Consider the following 25,269-nt stretch of genomic DNA (forward strand, 5'->3'; position numbering starts at 1 on the left):
ATTGTTAGATATTACTTGTTAGATTTTACTGCACTGTCAGAGCTAAAACCACAAGCATTTCACAACACCCGCAATAACATGCTAAACATGTGTATGTGACCAATAAAATGTGATTTTGATTTTAAATGAACATCCTATTTATCAAAGGTGCTTTTGCCTGGGGTCAAAATGAAAGTTGATATTGATACAGAAACACTGAACCATATTTAGATTTATTAAGAACAAGTTGATTGACAAAGTCATGAAAAACTGGAAGAATTGAATAAACCACATGTTGGCTACGATAAAAGATATGCCTCTGGGGTCAAAATGATCCATGTCAGATGTATGGTTCAATAAAAATATGTAGTGGGTGTAAAGTCGGTTTTAAATTCTCATTAAAAACGAATCAATCATCACATGCTTCTCTTTGAACAACTCAATATAATAATAAACTTTTATGAAATAAATGAAAAATAAACGCTTGGTTGCTCAACTGCGTTGCCCACTCCAGTCAGCAGATGGCGATGTGCGTATTTTAGGTTCAGGCGATGCTGCCAGTGTGACGTATAATCTAGTGGACGGGACGCTCCTTCAACAACAACAGCTTGTCAGACACCTCCGTAGCTTTCTAGCAAACACAGCTACAACATTCACGCTCTTTACACTGTTTTTGGTGTATATTAGTCGCTGTGTATTAAACACACTTCTGTCGTACGTACTTGTTGACCCATTTAATTATATATTTACGTTGTTTGTCAGCTAGCTGGTTTGCTAAGTTAGCTTAGAACTAGGCTAGTCGCTAATGCTAGCTGGCTAACATCTCCGACCATGAGTTCACTAAGCTACTCTCTTCCCGATAAAGAAGAGGAGGTTTGCTGGACGGAGAAAGAAGCTCTCATCAAAGAGGAGGAGGAAGAGAAATATGTTACTATACAAAAACAAGTAGAGGGTGAGGCTGTTACTGTGAAAGAAGAAGAGAAAGACGTTTCAGTGAAAGAAGAGGAAGACACGTTCAGAGTGAAAGAGGAGGGTGCATTTTTTGGAGTGAAAGAGGAGGAGGGGGAGATTACTGTCACATTGGAGGAAGAAGAGGAGGTTGGAGATCTGTTTAACACCAGTAAGTACCGTCTCTGCAGTCGTTGAACCAATATGCAGTAAAGGGGCACCAATATGCAGTAAAGGGGTGGGCCGTCAGGGCCAGCAAGGCCTTCTCTAGCTCTAGCTAGCTGGCCTAAACATCAGAATATATATATATTTTTTAAATATATTTTCCCACATATGTATTAAATTATTCCCCAGAGTAAGAGTTATACTCTTCATTTCATAGCTTTCCTCTTGGTTGCACTGCTTCCAGCCCCAGGTTGAGATTTGGAGGGCAGGTCTTTATGTTAGATCTTTTATCCAATCATATTCAGCCATCATGTGTTGCCAGGGGTCTAAAATCTGCCCTCAGGCCTTCAGAATCAACAGTGCGGGCGCTTGTAGCTTAAAGTGAATGGACATGAACATTTTGTGTCAACCAGTCAGCTTTAGAGTTGGCTATTAGCCAATAGCCAACTCTAAGGCTGACTGGTTGACACAAAATGTTCATGTCCATTCACTTTAAGCTACAAGCGCCCGCACTGTTGATTCTGAACGCCTGCTGGCTGGCTCCAGTGTTACACAGGAGCCAGCTAGCAGGCGTAGTGCGTGCACGTCTTTTGATTGGATTACCAATATTGAGAGGCAGGTCCTATGGGCACCTCAGAACTAGGAAACTGTGTACTACTAAGGAGTTTTTGTACTACTAAGCTGTTTTTTCAACCCACAATGGCGGAAGGTGGAGAAGATATCGATTTGGTCGAGGATATAATTATAACGCCATTCTCAAGACAAACTTTTAAAAAAAAAGTTGGACATTGTAAGGAGAGGACGCCGACGCTACAAAGCCTGTCATAGGCGGGAAAGGGGTTCGTTCGCCACTTTCAAAGTTCCAACTGCGAGCGCTATCAATGGCTCACAGGCTCCGAGAAGCACTGCAAACTGTACTGCTGGGAATGCCTGATATTTGCAAGTGATCGATTTGGTGTTTGTAGCCACACTGGCTTTGCAAACTTGAGTTGTCTAATCAAGGCAGCAACGAGACACCAAAGTACGGCTGGGCACTTACAAGCAATGGTGCTTTTGAAAACTTTTGGGGACACCCGAGTGGATCTACAGCTCAACGAACAAGCGCGCAGGGCAACGGAGCTGCACAATGAAAAGGTGAAGAAAAATAGGGAAATATTGAAAATACTCATTGATTGTGTCATGTTTTTGGGTAAACAGGAACTTTCATTTAGGGGACACGATGAAAGTGCTGACTCCACAAACAAAGGGAACTACGTGGAGCTTCTTTCTTTTCTTTCTGAAAGCAACACAGATTTACAATACCACCTGTCCACTAACAAAGTGTTCATTGGGACGTCAGGCAAAATACAAAATGACCTAATTTATGCTATTGCTGAAGTGATGGGAGAAGTGATGAAAATGGAGATTAAAAAAGCTCCCTTTGTTGCTGTTATGGTGGACGAGACAACAGATGTGGGAAATGCAGCACAGCTCTCACTCGTCCTGCGTTATGTGACGGACACAGGAGTCAAGGAGCGATTCATCAGATTTGAAGATGTGACAAGCGGCAAGCGAGTTGATGACATTGCCGCTCTTATTTTCCGTTTCTTGGAGGAAAATGAATGTAGTCTGGATAAAGTTGTGGCACAGTGTTTTGATGGCGCGGCAGTCATGGCATCTGGACTCAATGGGGTGCAGGCTAAAGTTAAGGAGAGGGCACCGATGGCCTTATTCATTCACTGCTATGCACATCGACTAAATTTAGTACTGACTCAAGGAGCCTCAAAGCTTAAAGAATGCAAGGTCTTCTTTGCCAACCTCAATGGCCTTGCAGCATTTTTAAGGTTGCACCAACGAGGTGGCAATATACATCTAGATTGGTTAATGCAGTCTTTGAAAAGAGAGTTGCCCTAAAGGAGCTGTTTAACCACTTACTGGAACATCATGATGACCATGACGGGGATACTGTGCTTATGGCTGATGGATTTAATGCACGTTTGGATGATTTTGAGTTTTGTTTTTTGCTTGAAACATTCAATGGGATTTTTTATTATTCGGATGGGCTTTTTGGAATTCTACAGAAACAAACTTTGGATGTACAATTCTGCCTGACAAGGGTGTACGAGTTTTGTGACACAATTGAGCGAGAGAGGCGCAGGTTCAGTCAAATCTACGATGACACAGGGCACATCTCAAGTTCACCCAGCGCACGCAGAGGCCCAGCACAAGGAGACCCTCACACATACTACCAACAACTCCACAGCAATATTCTGGACAACATTCTTTGCCAGATACGAAACGTTACATTTTTCGTGGTCTTGAATGTTTCTCTCCCTCCTGGACCCCCAGCACTTTCAGACCTACCGGAAAAAAATCCCGCAAACAGCCTAAACCACATATTAACAAGAGAGTCACGGAACACTGTTCAACCTATCCAAGCTAAAAACAGAACTGACTGTAATGTATGCTATGACTGATTTTGAAGGGAAAAGTCCCTCTGATCTCCTTGATTTCCTTAAACAGAAAAATATGAATGAGGACATGGGACAACTTTACACATTGGCATGTGTGACAGTGACTATCCCTGTGTCCACGGCTTCTGTAGAGCGGTCATTCTCAGCCTTAAAGCAAATCAAAACGTATTCCAGAAATGCTACTGGACAGACTCGGCTTTCATCATTAGCCTCCATGTCGATAGAAAAGGACTTATTGGTGGAACTAAAACGCACAGACTGTACAACAGAGTCATTGAAGTCTTCTTGAAGAAGAAAGGAGGAAGGCTTTTGTGTTCAAATAATCAGCCTTTGGTGAGTAGGCATACAATGCATTTTATTTTTTATTAAATGTGTATGTATGTTTCGCATTTTATTTCGTTAATATTAAATAGCCTATATATTAACAAAATAAAATGGCAAATAGCCTATGTTTCAAATGATTTGTTTGCTTTCTTTTATTTTCAGTGAATAGTTGTGTCTTTATCATCACGGTGAAACTGCTTTGGGTGCGACAATGCGCTGTTTACTGAACACGCTGTATTTTAATTTTTTTTGACTTAAAGCTCAAAGTTTGTGGACCAGAAATGGATAGAAGAAGAATATTCATATAACTCCGTTGCACTCGACTATGTTCTTGCCTATTAGTTGAACTGTACTGTATTGTAGTTTTCCCCTGCAATTCTCTGAATAAAAATGTCAATTTCAAGGTGACACAACGCCTGGTTATACTGCGTTTCTGTCTAAATGTATAGTGTCTAGAGCCATGACATCATAATGATGGTAATAAGAGGTGGATTAATTCGGGTGGGACTGTCTAGGACCTCACTGAAGGCCCAGGCCCACGGCACGCCACTGGGTTCTCCACTTTAATGTTGTTCTGAAGGAATGGCTGAAGCTACACTGTAACGTGTAGAACATCAAGAGTGGACCATCAACAAAACTTTAACAATTGATCAAATGCATCCAATGACAATGCCTGAAATATTGTATTCCTCAATATCTCTTATTAGCTTAGCCCAAGATGTACTCTTAAAGGTGCAATCAGCAGTTGTTACATCCATTTTGGGACTTATACATTAATGATATGTAACCATTTGCTTCTTTAAGAATTCACTTCTAAATAAATACCTCATGAGCTTAGTTCAGCTGTTGTCCCCCATTAGAACCCAGAATATAAGGCTTTATTTTCTCCAATGTTTGTCAGTAAATATAAACAAACACAGTATATCCTCAAAACATGGTTAAAACTATAATGTTGATATCATGGATGGTTGCATTTCTCCAGCACCATCCCTCAGCTTTTTACCGAAACGGGCAGGGAGTTCACTTTGTTATTGTTTCTACTGCTGATTGCTGCTCCTGTTACTCCTCAAGGTCCAAGGACGGTATGTTATTTTCAGAGGTAGACTGGCTCTGGCAGCTAAAATAGTCAAATATTCCATCTAAATGTGAATCGATTCTCAATTGCAATATGTTTCTAGAAACATAAATCACTGTACTTTCATATCACCTCAAAATAATTCCAAATAATACTTTCATATCACATCAAAATTATTTCAAATACTTTGACATCAAAATAGGTAACCAGTTGCGATCCCCCAAAAGGTAATCCAAATGCGTTTCTCGTCATTTCTCCTTCCTTCGGGCTGCTTTGTCTTCTTTGAACTTTATATGGCGGTTGGCAACCAACTTTAAGGTGCATTACCACCATCAACTGGACTGGAGTGTGGACCTCAGTTCATCTTTCAATCACCCATGTGGGTATATACCAAGACAGTCGTGAAGAGGGCACAACAAAACCTTTTCCCCCTCAGGAGACTGAAAAGATTTGGCATGGGTCCCCAGATCCTCAAAAGGTAATACAGCTGCACCATTGAGAGCATTCTGACCGGTTGAATCACCGCCTGGTATGGCATCTGCTCGGCATCTGACCGTAAGGCTCTACAGAGGGTAGTGCGAACAGCCCATTACATCACTGTGGCCAAGCTTCCTGCCATCCAGGACCTATATAGTAGACTGTGTCAGAGGGAAGCCTTCAATGCAGCATAATTTTTTTTGGTACCCTTCCCCCAGATCTGTGCCTTGACGCAATCCTGTCTCGGAGCTCTACGGACAATTCTTTCGACCTCATTTCTTGGTTTTTGCTCTCACATGCACTGTCAACTGTGGGACCATATATAGACAGGTGTGTGCCTTCCAAATCATGCCTAATCAATTGAATTTACCACAGGTGGACTCCGAACAAGTTGTAGATACATCTCAAGGATGATTATGGCTGCATCCCTTGTTCTCAATTTCCACCTGAAGACATACCCTGATCTAATTGCCTGTAGCTCAGCCCCAGAGGCAAGGATATGCATATTCTTGGTATCATTTGATTGGAAACATTCTGAAGTGGAAATGTTAATTGAATGTAGGAGAATATAACACAGTAGATCTGGTGGAAGAAAAGATAAAGAAAGAGCATACGTTTTCTGTATTTTATTGTTGTAGTATCATCTTTCACATGTACTAGAATAGCCACACAGTCAGAGAGGATGCTGGATATAATTTTGATGGATAACACAAGAGGGCAACTGTAGGTGTGCAAAGTTTCAGACTAACTTCAGGAATGGGTGAGCTACATGACATTCAGCATGAAGTCACCCAGGTGTCCCACACAAGTTGCCCAAATGTACCCAAGTTGCCGAATTGGTGAAATGACCTATAACTATATACAACATATCAAAGTCCTCTACACAATATTTTGCTGCCTGTGCCATGTCCCATAGCAGTCTCTTTCTGATGTAAAGCAGAGGCAAACTGAACAAGTGGTGCAGGTCATGCGACACAGAACACAACGACGCCTCCATACTGTGCCCTTTTGGCACAGTCATGCCTGCAGTAATGAACTGTGGCATATGAACACCACTGGAGGCAGGAGTAGAGGGGGCAGAGGTAGAGCGGGCAGCTTGGCACCGGGGGCTCCCAGTCGAAGTCGCTATCACTGTGAAAAAACATTTTAAAAAATATTTGTATTTGTATGAGCCTTTTATCATCACATAAAATAAACAGATATGTATTGTATAGAGCAGAGGGAACAGTCACTAAGGTGAAGTGCTGTTCCATTCAACTCCGGCCATTGTTGCGGGCCTGCACCCAATGCCTATTTCATATGGAAATGGAGAGGAGTAGCAGGCGCAGTGGCCATGTGTGTGTTTGCTGTTCTACTCCATTCCATTTGAATAAAAAATTGAAAATATATATATCTGACATGGAATATATATATATATATATATATATATATATATATATATATATATACACACACACCCAAACCAACCAACAAACACACACACCCAAACAAACCAATTTTTTTTTTGCAAAAATATATATTTCTATTTCATAAAACGGCATGAGCACTTACCCGTCCAGAAGTACGTCCTGTCCTTGCAGAAACAGCTCCTCAGCTCCTGTTTGAATCATAACACTTAGATTCCTCAAACAAAATATCTGTCTCACTTTCCCGATCAATCTCTTCTATAATCTGGTGCAAATCTGTATACTTAGACTTGGACTTCGCTTTTCCTGATTTATTCGCCATGATGTCTTCAATGAAATCATTGAAAATACTACTTTCCAAAATACTGCTGTGCGTAACAAGCGTCACTGAAACTACTCTGATGGTCAAGGCGAGAATGGAGTTCGTTACACGTGCGTTTACAAACAAGGAATGGTGGTCCAACCCATAACCATCACATACTGGCATTTACCTCAGCTCATTGGCTATCGACCCAGCTAGATATTCATGAAGATCCGTGGTCATTGGGCAGAAATACAGTTAAATCAACGAAGCTTGATTGGTGCGCAAGGAAGTCATTGCTCGTTGTCTTCAAATCTGTTCACTTCGGTCAATACTCCCCGCAAAAAAAAACACTGACTTTTGGCTGTGTTGCAAACATCCAGAGGAATGCACTGAAACCAACCATGACTAGATAAACGATTGTTTACGGTGTGTAATTACGTTGAATGCTCCGTAAAAAAATTGATAGAGATGGAATTCACGGCACAAATGGTTGACAAAATGTTTAGATTTAGGCTATAAAAATGGATTTTATCAAAGAAAACGGCACTTCATTTGATCACTGGGACCCTCAGGAAGAGAAATAAGAGCAAGATATCAGAATGTAAGTCATAATTTTACCTTCAGATGTGAATGTGTAAAAACTGTCATGGGAAAAATGTTTCTGTTGATTGCTCTTCTCAAACAAAAGCGTGGTATTTGTTCTCTGTAATAGCTATATTAAATTGGAAAACGTAGTTTGATTACCAAGATTCTAATCTTTTGAAGGGTGTAAGACACTTGTATTTTCAAGAATGTTTAATGTTACGACGTTGTCTTTTTACTTATCACTCTGAAATTTCCCCTGATGTTGATCCCTGTACGGGGATCGCAGCCATAAGAGGTTCATGGAAACAGGATGCACCTGAAAGCAATTGCGAGTCTCATAGCAAAGGGTCTGAATACTTAAGTAAATAAGGTATTTCTGTTTTTTACCTGTTTTCACTTTGTCATTAATGTATGTAGATTAATGAGGATTCTGTTTTTTATAAATACATTTTAAAATAAATCTGTAACGTAACAAAATGTGGAAAAAGGGAAGGGGTCTGAACTCCCTGAATGAACTATGTTTTATATTATTGAACAAAAATGTAACCTTTGTTTAATTCACAATAACAGCCGGTTGTAAACACAGCCTGGACTCGAACCGGGGTGTCTGTAGTGAGGCCTCAAGCACTGAGATGCAGTGTCTTAGACCGCTGCGTCACTCAGGAGCCCCAAAATCATGTTCTAGTGCTGTCCCCACCTAAAATAAGTCTTGGTCAACCAAGAGTCATCTGTTCATTCTACCAATCGATTAGTTGAAATGTTGTTTGTATTTTTCCATATAAAAACACACCTTTTAATAAAATCAACTATATGTACAGAACTGGTCTGATGCTTTAAAACTTCTTAGGGCTGCAATCCCGTTAACGGGTTCGATATGACAACAGCCAGTGAAAGTGCAAGGCGCCAAATTCAAAACATCAGAAATCTCATAATTAAAATTCCTCAAACATAGGATCTTATACCGTTTTAAAGGTAATCTTGTTGTTAATCCCACCACAGTGTCCGATAATTTCAAATTATGTTAGGTCACCACCAAGCCACAGAAAAACATTTTTCCAGCCAAAGAGAGGAGTCACAAAAAGCACAAAGAGAGAAAATGAATCACTAACCTGTGATGATCTTCATCAGATGACATTCATAGGACTTCATGTTACACAATACATGTACAGTGAGGGGGAAAAGTATTTGATCCCCTGCCGATTTTGTACGTTTGCCCACTGACAAAGAAATGATCCGTGTATAATTTTATTGGTAGGTTTATTTTAACAGTGAGAGACAGAATAACAAATGGAAGAAACACAAAAGAATCTCAATCTCCCTCGGCCTGGGGCTCCATGCAAGATCTCACCTCGTGGAGTTGCAATGATCATGAGAACGGTGAGGAATCAGCCCAGAACTACACAGGAGGATCTTGTCAACGATCTCAAGGCAGCCGGGACCATAGTCACCAAGAAAACAATTGGTAACACACTACGCCGTGAAGGACTGAAATCCTGCAGCGCCCGCAAGGTCCCCCTGCTCAAGAAAGCACATATAAATGCCGTCTGAAGTTTGCCAATGAACATCTGAATGATTCAGAGGACAACTGGGTGAAAGTGTTGTGGTCAGATGAGAACAAAATGGAGTTCTTTGGCATCAACTCAACTTGCCGTGTTTGGAGGAGGAGGAATGCTGCCTATGACCCCAAGAAACCATCCCCACCGTCAAACATGGAGGTGGAAACATTATGCTTTGGGGGTGTTTTTCTGCTAAGGGGACAGGACAACTTCACTGCATCAAAGGGACGATGGGCGGGGCCATGTATCGTCAAATCTTGGGTGAAAATCTTCTTCCCTCAGCCAGGGTATTGAAAATGGGTCGTGGATGGGTATTCCAGCATGACAATGACCCAAAACACACAGCCAAGGGAACAAAGGAGTGGCTCAAGAAGAAGCACATTAAGGTCCTGGAGTGGCCTAGCCAGTCTCCAGACCTTAATCCCATAGAAAATCTTTGGCGGGGGCTGAAGGTTCGAGTTGACAAACGTCAGCCTCAAACCTTAATGACTTGGAGAAGATCTACAAAGAGGAATGGGAACAAATCCCTCCTGAGATGTTTGCAAACCTGGTGGCCAACTACAAGAAATGTCTGACCTCTGTGATTGCCAACAAGGGTTTTGCCACCAAGTACTAAGTCATGTTTTGCAGAGGGGTCAAATACTTATTTTCCTCATTAAAATGCTAATCATTCAAACCAATCAACATTTTTGACATGCGTTTTTCTGGATTTTTTTGTTGATAATCTGTCTCTCACTGTTCAAATAAACCTACCATTAAAATTACAGACTGATCATTTCTTTGTCAGTAGGCAAACGTACAAAATCAGCAGGGGATCAAATACTTGTTTCCCTCACTATGTTTTGTTTGATAAAGTTCATATTTATATAAAACAATCTGAGGTTACATTGGCGCGTTACGTTCAGTAGTTCCAAAAACATCCTGTGATTTTGCATCGCCACATCAATTCAACAGAAATACTTATCATAAATGTAGATGAAAATACAAGTTATCCACGTGGAATTATAGGTATATCTCTCCTTAATGCAACCGCTGTGTCAGATTTAAAAAAAATCTTTACGGAAAAAGCAAATCATGCAATAATCTCAGACGGCGCTCAGAAAAAGAAAAAATATCCGAAGTCAACAGAAATCAGAAATAACATTATAAATATTCCCTTACCTTTGATGATCTTCATCAGAATGCACTCCCAGGAATCCTAGTTCCACAATAAATGCTTGATTTGTTCGATAATGTCCATGATTTATTTATGTCCAAGTAGCTACTTTTGTTAGTGCGTTAGGTACACATATCCAAACGCTCGTGCAGGTCAGGCATAACATCGGACAAAAACTTCAAAAAGTTTATATTACAGAAACATTTCAAACTAAGTATCGAATCATGTTTTTATCATAAATCTTCAATAACTTTCCAACCTTTGTGTAGAGAAGCAATGGAACGCAGGTTGCTATTATGTGAAATGCGCGTGACCAGGAAATGGCTCTCTGCCAGAAACCTGACTCATTCAGCTGTTATTCAGCCCCACATCACAGTAGAAGCCTCATTCAAGTTTCTAGAGACGGTTGACGTCTAGTGGAAGCCCTTCATCCATATCCCACTGTAAATTAATTAGGGTCTGGGTTGAAAATTGACCAACCTGAGATTTCTCACTTCCTGTTTGGATTTCTTCTCAGGTTTTTGCCTGCCATATGAGTTATGTTATACTCACAGACATCATTCAAACAGTTTTAGAAACTTCCGAGTGTTTTCTATCCAATACCAATAATAAATTACATCTATTAGCAACTGGGACTGAGGAGCAGGCCGTTTACGCTGGGCACCTCTGGACACCTTTCATCCAAGCTACTCAATACTGCCCCTGCAGCCGTAAGAAGTTTTAAGCATGCTGTTTGATCAAATAATGAAGACACACAAATGACTTGAGGGAGCCAGAGATCCTAACCAGAAGGGGAGAAATTCTGCCGTTATGCTCCTGAAGTTTCCTGTAGTGGGCTACACCAGCGGTCGGCAACCTTTTCCATTTGGAGTGCCAAGTTATCTTACCATTTCTACCACTCTGCGTGCCAGTAAGGATTTTCATATGCATATTTTCGTGGAACAGTTTCATTTAATTTATAATTAATTGTCTGTGATTAATATACATTCTATCTAAGTTAAAATGATACTTTTATATTTAATTTTTATTGCCATTGCCAACTATGTAAAAATTGCCTACATAAAGCCAAAAAAACAAACATTGCATCCTGCAGGTAGAAAATAGCCTAAATATCACATTTTCTGCACATGGCCTGTCTACAACGATCTTGAAACATTGTATCAACTATCAACTTGGTCCTACGAAACTTGCAACATTGTATAAAATATTCTAGGCCCTCAGTTTCCTGGCACCAGTGAGTTCTGGACAGACACAGCTGTCGGCTATTTGTGCAAAGGATAAGAAGTAATCAGGTATTTTATGACATTTCCACTGGATCAGAGCATGACTTTTTTCCCTTTCATGCCAAGTGGTTATCGAAAGGGTGAGACCTGGAAATGTTTTACGAAAATACTTTGAAGAGATATTGTCATACGCAATTTTGATTATACTTTGTTTACTTGCTGTTTGAGGTGAAGAAAATGTTTTTGAGAAGCTCCACAACTCATTAGTGGTGGTGCGTTAAGACAATCAGAAATACTACCAGACATCCCCAAATGGGCACATTTATAGGCCTACATTTGTGTGCAGACAAGGTAGACTAGTCCTACTTCTGTATGCGTAATTAAGTGTGCGCCCTTTCTCTGGACCATTACACCGGATAATCGCAGCTAGCTAGCTGCCACCGAGTTGCCCAGCCTCGAAGCTAGCCTTGAGCCAGGCCCATCTCCTGGCCTGCTCAGTGGACCCTATGATCACTCAGCTACACAGCTGATGCCTCCCAGACTCTTCACTAAGATTACTAGAAGCCACGACATCACCGGATTCCTGCCGTAAGCTCTGGACCTTTGGCTACAGTGGCTAACGCCCTTGTCCCGAAGCTTGCACCAGTTATCGAGCCAGGCGCATCTCCCGGCCAGCGTAGTAAAGACTACCATACATTTTGCTGTTCACTGGACCCTATGATCACTTGGCTACGTAGCTGATGCCTGCTGGACTGTTCATTAATCACGGTACTCCATTTTGTTTATCTGTCGGTCCCAGCCTCGAACTCAGGCCCTGTGTGTAGTTAACTGACCCTCTCTGCCCATTCATCTCCAGTTTACCTGTGGTTGTCTTGTCTTACCCGTTGTTCTCCCAATCAACACCTGCGATTGCTTTATGCCTCGCTTTGTCTGTCTAATGTCAATATTCCTTGTATACTGTTGTTTAGGGTTGTTATCATTGTTTTATTTTACTGCAGAGCCCCAAGTCCCACTCAACATGCCTCAGAGAACTCATTTGTCCCACCTCCCACACATGCAGTGACCTCACCTAGCATTACTGGTGCCTCCAGAGATGCAACCTCTCTTATCGTCACTCAATGCCTAGGTTTACCTCTACTGTATCCACACTCTACCATACCCCTGTCTCTACATTATGCCTTGAATCTATCCTACCACGCCCAGAAATCTGCTCCTTTTACTTTCTGTTCCCAATGCACTAGACAACCAGTTCTGATAGCCTTTAGCCATACCCTCATCCTACTCCTCTGTTCCTCTGGTGATGTAGAGGTTAACCCAGGCCCTGTGTGTCCCCAGGCATCTTGGTTTCATGCATGTTAACATCAGAAGCCTCCTCAAGTTTGTTTTACTCACTGCTTTAGCACACTCCGCCAACCTTGGTGTCCTTGCCGTGTCTGAATCCTGGCTTTGGAAGGCCACCAAAAATTCTGAAGTTTCCATCCCCAACTACAACCGCCAAAATGAGAGGAGTTGCAATCTACTGCAGAGATGACCTACAAAGTTCTGTCATACTTTCCAGGTCTAAACCCAAACAGTTTGAGCTTCTAATTTTAAATATTAATCTCTCCAGAAATAAGTCTCTCTCTGTTGCTGCCTGTTACAGACCCCCCTCAGCTCCCAGCTGTGCCCTGGACACCATATGTGAATTGATTGCCCCCCATCTATCTTCAGAGTTCCGTCTGTTAGGTGACCTAAACTGGGATATGATTAACACCCCGGCCGTCCTACAATCCAAGCTAGATGCCCTCAATCTCACACATATTATCAAGGAACCCACCAGGTACAACCCTAGATCCGTACACATGGGCACCCTCCATAGATATTATCCTGACCAACTTGCCCTCCAAATACACCTCTGCTGTTTTCAATCAGGATCTCTGCGATCACTGCCTCATTGCCTGCATCCGAGGGGTGGTCAAACGACCACCCCTCATCACTGTCAAACGCTACCTAAAACACTTTTGCAAGCATAAGGATATTGACCTCATCCCGTCAATAGAGGATGCCTGGTTGTTCTATAAAAGTAATTTCCTCACCACCTTAAATAAGCATGCCCCTTTCACGAAATGTGTAACTAAGAACAGATATAGCCCTTGGTTCACTCCAGACCTGACTGCCCTCGACCAGTACAAAAACATCCTGTGGCGTACTGCACTAGCATCGAATAATCCCCGCGATATGCAACTTTTCAGAGAAGTCAGGAACCAATACACACAGTCAGTTAGGAAAGCAAAGGCTAGCTTTTTCAAACAGAAATTTGCATCCTGTAGCTCTAACTCCAAAAACCTTCTCCTTCTGGAAGAGTTGCAAAAGCTGGACCCGTACAAATCAGTTGGGCTAGACCCTCTGGACCCTCTCCTTCTAAAATTATCCACCACCATTGTGGAAACCCCTATTACTAGTCTGTTCAACCTCTCTCTTGTCTCGTTCGAGATTCCTAAAGATTGGAACGCTTCCGCGGTCATCCCCCTCTTTAAAGTGGGTGGCACTCTAGACCCCAAACTGTTACAGACCTATATCCATCCTGCCCTGCCTTTCTAAAGTATTCAAAAGCCAAGTTAACAAACAGATCACTGACCATTTTGAATCTCACTGTACCTTCTCCGCTGTGCAATCTGGTTTCCGAGCTGGTCATAGGTGCACCTCAGCCACGCTCAAGGTACTAAATGATATCATAACCACCATCGATAAAAGACAGTACTGTGCAGCAGTCTTCATCGACCTGGCCAAGGCTTTCGACTGTCAATCACCGTATTCTTATCGGCAGACTCAACAGCCTTGGTTTCTCAAATGACTGACTCGCCTGGTTCACCAACTACTTCTCAGACAGAGTTCAGTGTGTCAAATCGGAGGGCCTGTTGTCCGGACCTCTGGCAGTCTCTATGGGGGTACCACAGGGTTCAATTCTCAGACCGACTCTTTTCTCTGTATATACCAACGATGTTGCTCTTGCTGCGGGTGATTTGTTGATCCACCTCTATGCAGGCGATACCATTCTGTATACTTCTGTCCCTTCTTTGTACACTGTGTTAACAAACCTCCAAACATGCTTCAGTGCCATATAACTCCTTCTGTGGCCTCCAACTGCTCTTAAACGCCAGTAAAACTAAATGCATGCTCTTCAACCGATCGCTGCCTGCACCCGCCCGCCTCACTACTCTGGACGGTTCTGACTTAGAATATGTGGACAACTACAAATACCTAGGTATCTGGTTAGACTGTAAACTCTCCTTCCAGACTCATATTAAGCATCTCCAATCCAAAATTAAATCTAGAATCGGCTTCCTATTTCGCAACAAAGCCTCCTTCACTCACTGTATACATCAATGATGTTGCTCTTGCTGCGGGTGATTACTTGATCCACCTCTACGCAGACGACACCATTCTGTATACATCTGGACCTTCTTTGGACATTGTGTTAACAAACCTCCAAACGAGCTTCAATGCCCTTCAATGCAATACCAAACTCCTTCTGTTGCCACCAACTGCTCTTAAACGCTAGTAAAATTAAATGCTTGCTCTTCAACCGATCTTGCCTGCACCCGCCGCCTGACTAGCATCACTACTCTGGACGATTCTGACTTAGGTATTTGTTGTTGTCCACATATTCTAAGTGTCTGGTTAGACTGTAAACTCTCCTTCCAGACTCATATTAAGCATCTCCAACCCAAAATTAAATCGGCTTCCTATTTCGCAACAAAGCCTCCTTCACTCACGCTGCCAAACATACCCTCGTAAAACTGACTATCCTACCGATCCTTGACTCCGGTGATGTCAACACTCTACTCCAACACTCTACTCAATAAACTGGATGCAGTCTATCACAGTGCCATCGGTTTTGTCACTAAAGCCCCATATACCACCCACCACTGCGACCTGTATGCTCTCGTCGGCTGGCCCTTCGCTACATATTCGTCGCCAAACCCACTGGCTCCAGGTCATCTATAAGTCTTTGCTAGGCCGCCATAACTCGGCTCACTGGTCACCGTAGCAACACCCACCCATAGCACACGCTTCAGGAGGTATATCTCACTGGTCATCCCCAAAGCCAACACCTACTTTGGCCGCCTTACCTTCCAGCTCTCTGCTGCCAATGACTGGAACGAATTGCAAAAATCGCTGAAGTTATAGACTCATAAATCCCTCACTAACTTTAAGCATCAGCTATCTGAGCAGTGGATCGCTGCAGCTGTACACAGCCCATCTGTAAATAGCCCATACAACTGCCTACCTCATCTCCATGTTTTTCTTTTTTTGCACCCCAGTATTTCTACTTGCACATCATCATCTGCACATCTATCACTCCAGTGTTAATTTGCCAAATTGTAATTACTTCACTACTATGGCCTATTTATTGCCTTTCCTCCTTACTCCATTTGCACACTGTATATTGATTTTCCTATTGTGTTATTGACTGTACGTTTGTTTATCCCACGTGTAACTGTTTTTTTGTCGCACTGCTTTGTAAATGAGAACTTGTTCTCGACTGGCCTACCTGGTTAAATAAGTGTGAAATACAAAATAAAATCTTAACTTTATTGACAACGCCCAAATGGATACTGTCATTAACCCAGTTCTTTAATTAATACCCTTTTAGGGATAGGGGAGCATTTTCACTTTGGATGAATTGCGTGCCCATAGTGAACTGCCTCCTACTCTGTCCCAGATGCTAACATATGCATATTATTATTACTATTGGATAGAAAACACACTGAAGTTTCTAAAACTGTTTGAATTATGTCTGTGAGTATAACAGAACTCATAGGGCAGGCAAACTTCCAAACAGGAAGTGGAAATTCTGGGGCTGGTTGATTTTCAACTCATTGATTCTCTACTTAGTTTGACCAGTTTATTCGACCTGGAATATATCTTTTTGAAGTTTTCGTCCGAGTTCGCCTGGACCAGCGCCAGCTTTTGGACATGTGAACTAAACGTGCTAGCTGAAGTAGCTAATTGGCCACTTATGGAACAAAACAACAATTTATTGTGGAACTAGGATTCCTTGCACTGCATTCTGATGAAGGATCATCAAAGGTAAGGGAATATTTATGATGTAATTTCGTATTTCTGTTGACTCCAACTTGGCGGAGAAATATATTTACGTCTGAGCGCCGTCTCAGATTATTGCATGGTATGCTTTTTTCGTAACGTTTAAAAAAAATCTGACACAGCGGTTGCATTAAGAACCAGTGTATCTTTAATTATATGTAAAACGTATCTTTCGTCAAAGTTTGAGTATTTCTGTTATTTGACGTGGCTCTCTGTAATTACTCTGGATATTTTGGAGGCATTTCTGAACATGGCGCCAATGTAAACTGAGATTTGTGGATATAAATATGCATATTATCGAACATAACATAAATGTATTGTGTAACATGATGTCATATGAGTGTCATCTAATGAAGATTATCAAAGATTAGGGATTAATTTGATCCAATTCTGCTTTTGTGACTATCTTTGGCTGGGAAAAATGGCTGTGTTTTTTTTGGATTTGGTGGTGATCTAACATAAATATATGTTGTGTTTTTGCTGTAAACCATTTTAAAAATCAGACACGATGGGTAGATTAACAAGATGTTTCTTTCATTTGCTGTATTGGACTTGTTAATGTGTGAAAGATAAATATTTCTGAAAAATATTTTTGAATATCCCGCGCTGCCTTTTCAGCGGAATGTTGGGGGGGGTTTCTTTAGCGGAACCTGTGTCATAGACAGGTTAATAATTACACATAATTCATAATACTGTAGCAAACACATTAAACAGGACCATCAAACGAGCCTTAAAATTATAATCCAAAGTAGTGTGAAATGCACTCATAAGCAACCTGGAAATGGAGGTTACTCCCCTGAGTTTTCCCCCATTCACATTCAGAATCCATTGTGAAAAACTAAAACCTTTACTCGCCATTTTTGCTCCAGGCAGATATCGTACATCCATAACTATCAGTTTCCTCATTAGCAGGGAGGAGTTCCTGCAATCAAATCGCCCTCGTAACCCCAATTTTAGCAAACACAGAAAGGGGCCTATATTGGAGGCCAAAAGTTGTCTGGCACACTGTTTAGGGTTTCAACAACATGAATATCTTATTTCTATCCTACAATCATCGATGTTACTACTAATGTGAAAACAAGACAACATATGACTATTCTTGCTCATTTTAAGACAATTGTCAAATAATTTTAACATTCATTACAGACATTACAATTGTTGTATAACATCATGGCTATGCTGTTGGCATCAACTTTTACAGGGGATTACTGCTGTTGTGGGCCTTTAATCATCTGTCTGACTTTGTTGTTCACACAGGAGAGAGACGGGACTATCGTGGATCCTCTGGGAAGCCTCAACAACCTTATGATGCTGAAGAGGCAGAGAAGAGTCTCTCCAGATCAGAACACCTCAATAAACACCTGCAGAGATCCACAGGGAGGAGAACTCATTGCTGCTCTGACTGTGGGAAGAGATTCACGTCATCAGGCATTAAAATGCACCAGAGAACACACAAAGGAGAGAAATCGTATAGCTGTGTTCAATATGGGAAGAGTTTTGGTGGATCTGGCTCTCTGACTGTACACCAGAGAACACACACAGGAGAGAAATCGTATAGCTGTGTTCAATGTGGGAAGAGTTTTGGTGGATCTGGCTCTCTGACAGTGCACCAGAGAACACACACAGGAGAGAACCCTTTCAGCTGTGGTCATTGTGGGAAGAGATGCACTACATCTGGCCATCTAACTATACACCAGAGAACACACACAGGAGAGAAACCTTATAGCTGTGGTCAATGTGGTAAGAGTTTTGGTCAATCTGGAGAGCTCACAGTGCACCAGAGAACACACACAGGAGAGAAACCTTATATCTGTGTTCAATGTGGGAAGAATTTTGGTCGATCTGGCTCTCTGACAGTGCATCAGAGAACACACACAGGAGAGAAACCTTACTGCTGTGATCAATGTGGGAAGAGATGTACTACATCTGGCAATCTAACTCTACACCAGAGAGCACATACAGGAGAGAAACCTTATACCTGTGGTCAATGTGGGAAGAGTTTTGCTGCATCTAGCACTCTGACTCAACACCAGAGAACACACACAGGAGAGAAACCTTACAGCTGTGTTCAATGTGGGAAGAGTTTTGCTGCATCTAGCACTCTGACTCTACACCAGAGAACACACACAGGAGAGAAATCTTACAGCTGTGTTCAATGTGGGAAGAGTTTTAGTCAATCTTGCCATCTGACTCTACACCAGAGAACACACACTGGAGAGAAACCGTATAGCTGTAATCAATGTGGGAAGAGCTTTACTCAGCTAAACAGCCTGATATTGCACCAGAGAACACACACAGGAGAGAAACCTTACAGTTGTGTTCAATGTGGGAAGAGTTTTCGTCAATCTTGCCATCTGACTCTACACCAGAGAACACACACAGGAGAGAACTCATCAGAAAATACATGAAGGAGTTGTTTCATGATATCAATGAAATAATTTCACAATGTAGAATGTTTTTAACATTGTATTTGGAGTATTTTAAGGTATTTCACAATGTAGAATCCTAAAAGTTTGCCCCCTGTTCTATTGATTTCACCATGATATGGATATTAGCCTTGGGAAAAATCCAGGCTCTGAATTGAAAGAGTACTATTTATGTGATTTAACAAAAAGTGACTAACACAAAAAGAGCTGTGTTACACTTCCTGTGTTGGTGACCCACTTGAATCAAAATGCAACACTTCAAAATGTAGCTAGCTGTTTTCTACAAGTTGTCCTCTAACCAGTGATGTACACATTATTCTCTGATTCCGTGTGGTTTTTGAGCTGTTAGTTTTGACAGGACGTGCAACCTCATCTCCCTCTCGGCACAATTGATTTCAACATGATATCGTTGAGTGATGACAAATAAGTGTTGCGTTCCTTTGTTTAATGACCCCTACATTTAAATGCATCACTCCAAAATGTAGTTGACTGTCTTCTGCAGGTTGTCCTCTAATCAGTGAGGTAAAAGATATCTCCCATTTCAATGTGTTCTTTTAGTTGTGTTAGTTTCAACAGCACGTACAACCTGATTTCCCCCCCTAATCGATATCAGTGATTTATTGCTACTTGTCAAAACAAGTGTTTCTGATGCTTGTGCAGTTTATAAGGAGCTTGTTTAAAAAATACAAGTAATGTGATTATTGTTGCAGATGTTTGTGTACATAGCACATTTTACATTTAGGTTTTCAATATATCACAAACTGCATATTGGTTATTGATTTGAACACGTTAAAACTGTGTTTTTACTTTGGGGCTATCCCACCTAGCAAAATGTAATTGAAAAGGAGACTATGCCTGACATCCAATATTTGTTCGGTTGTAGTTGAAAATATGTATTTTCGGGTCATTTTTTAAATTACTTTCAACGTACTTTCAGTAGCCGAGTGGTTAGAGCGTTTGGCAGTAACCGAAATGTTTGCTGGATCGAATCCCCGAACTGATAAGGTAAAAATATGTTGTTCTCCCCCCAGCTAACCCACTGTTCCTAGGCCGTCACTGTCGATAAGAAGTTGTTCTTAACTGACTTGCCTAGTTAAATAAGAAAGTGGACTAGAGTTCTATTAGCTAGTGAGTTTTTGGGTTCTATAAAAAAATAATGAAAAAAATAATACTATTGTATATTATTTTGATTTTTTTTTGTTTTTTTTTGCTGTCTTCAATTGTTGCCAGCCAGCAGACACCATGTTTATATTGTAGAATGTGAAGCATTGTAGTTGATTATAATGTGAAATGGAAGTTGTTTTCTGTTGGTGGTGAGCAAACTTGTCCATCAAAAATATAGGATATATTTGTTGTCTTTAAAGGGGAATGTTTTACAGGCTTTGGTTTTTCCATTTATGTTGTGAGGTTGAACTTTAGCTCATTAGCACGTAGGACGCACTGATTGGTGTCACATCGTTAGTCAGTATGTGTTACACCTGTGCTGGCTTGTCCATCTCGTTAGTGGGAAGGTGTTTCACCTGAGCTGGTCCAGGTTCTATTTAAGAGTGTCTGGCCCAGTGCTCCAGTTGTCTTGATAGATGTGGAGAGTCAACACCTTTAGTTGCATCCCGTTTTTAAGTTTGTTGTGGGTTTTTTCTTTTGTTTGTCGCTTCTTGGGCAGATTTAGTGGGTCTCATGGTGGGTGTCTTTTAGGTCCCCGTTGTTGTTACTAGTCAACTTTCAGTGGACATTGAGAGCAAAATTACAAGATTATGTTATAATATTTTTATTGCATCAAATGGTTGTTTTATGCAACAGAATAGAGAGTTCTTAGAACTATAGTGTCTGTGTGTTCTACTGAGGATGGGCCCCTGGGTGAAAACACTGGCAGGAGATTTACAATGTATTTTCGGTGATAAAACCTAAAGAGACTGCATTCCAGAGCATGTGTTTCTGTTCTATATGGTACCAGGGAGAGATGACCCTAGGGCCAGACCCTGGTCTCTACACAAAGAGGACTGTTTTTACAGCAGATGCTGTCTGCTGTGAATTATAAGTATATTTCATACAAGTCTTAACCTTGTGACCTGTTCTATACATCTATTGTTTGTCATGTAGATTGAAAGGGGTGTATCTTGGCTGTAAAATACTTTTGTCTCGTGGCTCTCAACGAATCATCTGGGGGTGATTTGTCGACCAGCCATCATTATCTTAGAGCACTCAATTGATTCACTTTGTATGTGTGCGTTGTATTGCCCTGCTCCCATATTAAGTATTTAAAGATTTAGTTTAAGAATAACTCTGACTTGTGTGATATGTTTGTTTCTCCTCATTTGATATTAGAGAAATTAACCACCACATTTGGCAATGGGGATATGAATCCTGACTTGGGGATCCCTCAAACTTGCAATCTCAGGGAGAGCACACTTCGGGAATGGAGCAAATGCACCGACCTTTGATCTGAGAGGCAGCGAGCGAACCCCTTATCATGGTTCCTCAAAGAACCTTTTTGGGTTCATTTCTTAAACTCCCTGTCCACCCTCCCTCCATTATAAAAACATATTTTAATAATGACAATATTGATTTAAATAATTCATTCTTTATTTAATGGCACCACAAATGTGAATTAATATTTACAAAACAATTTACATTACAAAATTTCTGCAGACATGTCAGACCATAATAGATAATACATTTACTTTGTTCAGTGCTTTTCATGACATTTAAATATTTTTTAATAATGATGTACAATAAAAACGAATCATAGGTAAACTAACAATATTGTAGACTTGATGCTAAATACAGATATTTCAGCTTTAGTGTGTATATCATATTCACTTATGTTAGGAAGTTTGCCATCTTTATGACCGGCCCTGGTAACTTCACCCAACTTCTCTTATCCCTAGAACACAGTAACTTAACAACATAAGTGTTTTTCTGAAAATTAATAGAAAATAAAAATACACCCCTAGCAGAGACCCAAGTCCCATGACGTCCTCGAGGGCGTGGATGTTCTCCCCATCAAAGGCCAGCGGGATTTCACTCTCATGGTGAAATGGATTTCCACCGATGTGCAATAAATGAGTGAAGAGCAGTAAAATCTGTGTCAACAAAAGTAAGAAAAGATTCATACACATACAATTAACAAAGAACATAAATGTTCAGCTGTAGTTTTATATAAGCGTGCACACTTATGTTTATGAAGAAACATATGATTGGTGCATTGGCATACCTTATCACGGACATAAAGGCCACTCGGGTCCTCATTGAAGAGGTTGGGCAAGAGCAGGATCGCTGCGGTCTCCAGTCCAAGTAAAGTAAAGCAATGATCTTACTACACTTGCTAATTTTATTACAAAATACATTAGAGAAAGGGAAGGAATAAGCGCAAATCCCTATTCTGTATTGTCCTTCAAGGACAGTCAAAATAGCAGGATGATGTCCTCACCCCTGCCTCGCCTCTCTCTGATAGTCCTTCAATTCTCTTTTTGTCTATATCCATTCCATGGACTTGATTCATTTCTGAGAAGATCTGAAAAGATCATTTGCACACATTTGGATGCTAATAGATTTCAGTTTGTATTGACTGCTATGAAAGTTAAATGTACACTTCAAATGCAGCTGTCCTACAACAGATCTGTACCTTCTTGATCCCAATTGCATTGTGTCCATGTTCTGTCCTATAAGAATATCAAAGGAAGAGAAAATGTGTCAAAGAATTTGTCTTACAAGCATTAAAAGATATATATCAAATAAACATTGAAAGATAAATGGCATCAATATACAATGTAATGTAAAATAGAAGAACATATTGGAGAAAGCATTAGCCAATACAGTACTGCCATACAGTAAGAGTACTGCCATACAGGCCTAATATCACATTTCAAGATATCTTTGTACACAAATTGTTCAATATTTTATCAGGCTGACTTGAATGATTATAAGCAACATTTTGCTGCGTGGCAATACTGTGTTTGGATTCTAAAGGGCATTTATACAAAAGAGGTAGTCTAGACACTGTATTAATACCATTATGTATTTGAATCCCATCTTCAGCTACCATCTAAGATATTAATTTCCCTCCACAGGGGCGCAGACATGTAACGTTTCCAAAATGGGATAGTATTGTCCTTGTAATGTTTCCAAAATGGGATAGTATTGTCCTTGTAACGTTTCCAAAATGGGATAGTATTGTCCTTGTAACGTTTCCAAAATGGGATAGTATTGTCCTTGTAACGTTTCCAAAATGGGATAGTATTGTCCATGTAACGTTTCCAAAATGGGATAGTATTGTCCCTGTAATGTTTCCAAAATGGGATAGTATTGTCCTTGTAACGTTTCCAAAATGGGATAGTATTGTCCTTGTAACGTTTCCAAAATGGGATAGTATTATACATGTAACGTTATGCCCCCTTGTGAGTTAATAGTATTGCATGCTGTAGCAGGCTATATAAAGAGGAAGACCTCCATTGACGATTCAGTTCGTTGTAACATCTCGTCTGGACAGGTCACCGTCCTTAGTTAGTTAACGTTAGCTAGTTCATCATCACAAAAGTGGGAACTGCTCTAGATTGGAAACTTACACGTTAATGAGTGTAAAGCCATGTTGGCTTTATGGAAACGATATACAATATATGGTAAATAATATAGTTGAGGGAAATAATCCAAACCTAGTTGTGCCTAGTTAGGACATACCGTTATCTAGCTAGATAACGGTACTGTACTGTAGCTCATACAACTCCGACGGTCAAACCCGGCTTTCTAATATTTACAGAAAACCATCATTATCTTCGTTATTCATTTTTAGTATGTTTTATTATATATAAATGATTTCGAGACATATTCAGTACCAAACATCAACCCAACTTAACCTTTTTAACTTGTCGCATCCAAACTTGTCACCATAGTTTTCAGTTGTAATTGCGAAGTTCCCGGAAGAAGTCCAGCAACAACAGAGGTTCCTCGGTGAACCCACCTTCTAACAAGTTATTTGAATAACCTTTTGGGGCTGTTTTTCATTGACCAAGAACACTACGGTTCTTAGGGGATCCGAGAACAACTCCTGCTGAACCCTTCATTTTTAGAGTTGTAGTCTATTTAGTCTCAGATTCAAACATGATGATTAGCATCAACGATCAAGTCCGCTGCTGCTGCTCCAATACAGTATGAGGTGAGACGGTGAACTGATGTTGAACCATAATGATTAAGTTAATTAAAATGAATTAGTGAAACTTAAAAAATAGTATTTGGCATATTAAATATATTACTCTATTGTTATCATATAGAAACATCATGGAATATTGTACATCATATTAGCATCAAAAACAATTGTTTCATTCAATTTCACATAATAAGGATATTTAATATTTTCAAGTTCAGAACCCATCACCTGCTATGTAAAAGAGACAGAAGAATGCACAATGTTCAATGCTATCTGGGATACTTGGGACATCCCTACCCTAAACCCTAACCTTAGCCATTTTAAATGTCAACTTCAACGGGCTTAGGGACGTCCCAAGGATGTATCTCTACCTGAAAATACATGATCTAAGTAATTGATAGTTGGTATTTAGCAGTCATTAAGCCTTAATTACTTGAATGAACTACTAAAATTGTGATTTTGTCAGACAGCATAGACAGCAGCTCTACACTTTATTGACTGATCCATTCATCCTTCCATCCCTCCTCAGCCTTCCTCTCCTCTGAAGACACAGTGAGGGTGGAGCTCAGTCAGAGCTGTTGAGGGACTGGTTAGGAAGAACACTTCTACAGCCAGAGAGATCACACAAGGTAAATATTTATGTCCCATTAGCAGTTCATCATCTCAGCAAAAGGGAATATGTTCCATCATCCATGTTTATTTACATTAGTGCAAATTGTCCACTGCTATTGGTGTAATATCTCACCCCTTTTGGCTAAATGAAAGTTATTTTCCCCTCAGGCACACACATTTGTTCTTTGATATTATGAAGGTAATTTGTGTAGAATGTACTTTACCCCACATCTCTTTACATTGCTTATGCATATTTGGTGGCCTGACTGTGTCCAGACTATGTCAAAGGCCCATCCTGGTAGATCTGAACCCAATGCAGCTTGGAGAGATCTGATAAAAGAAGTCACAT

General features: G+C 40.6%; 1 protein-coding gene and 1 long non-coding RNA gene across 3 annotated transcripts; one reads left to right on the plus strand and one right to left on the minus strand.

Annotated features, from left to right (window-relative positions):
• The first annotated feature begins 567 nt into the window (after positions 1-567).
• On the plus strand, positions 568-24,928 carry LOC112245066 (zinc finger protein OZF-like). 2 transcript variants are annotated; one of them, XM_042310850.1, is made up of 2 exons: positions 568-1,099; positions 24,838-24,928. In XM_042310850.1, the coding sequence occupies exons 1-2, from the start codon at positions 811-813 to the stop codon at positions 24,888-24,890; spliced, it is 342 nt and encodes a 113-aa protein (XP_042166784.1). In that variant the 5' UTR covers positions 568-810; the 3' UTR covers positions 24,891-24,928. The 2 variants fall into 2 exon arrangements, with proteins under 2 accessions (XP_042166784.1, XP_024268777.2); XM_024413009.2 differs by lacking the exon at positions 24,838-24,928 and adding an exon at positions 17,997-19,354.
• On the minus strand, positions 21,738-22,880 carry LOC121841613. The gene is made up of 3 exons (XR_006080633.1): positions 22,791-22,880; positions 22,380-22,679; positions 21,738-22,248 (listed from the first exon to the last, which is right to left on the minus strand). It is a non-coding gene; the product is annotated as an uncharacterized LOC121841613 (long non-coding RNA).
• Positions 24,929-25,269: the final 341 nt, after the last annotated feature.

The sequence above is a fragment of the Oncorhynchus tshawytscha genome, linkage group LG32 (genome assembly GCF_018296145.1).
Source record: "Oncorhynchus tshawytscha isolate Ot180627B linkage group LG32, Otsh_v2.0, whole genome shotgun sequence".
Taxonomy (NCBI): Eukaryota; Metazoa; Chordata; class Actinopteri; order Salmoniformes; family Salmonidae; genus Oncorhynchus; species Oncorhynchus tshawytscha.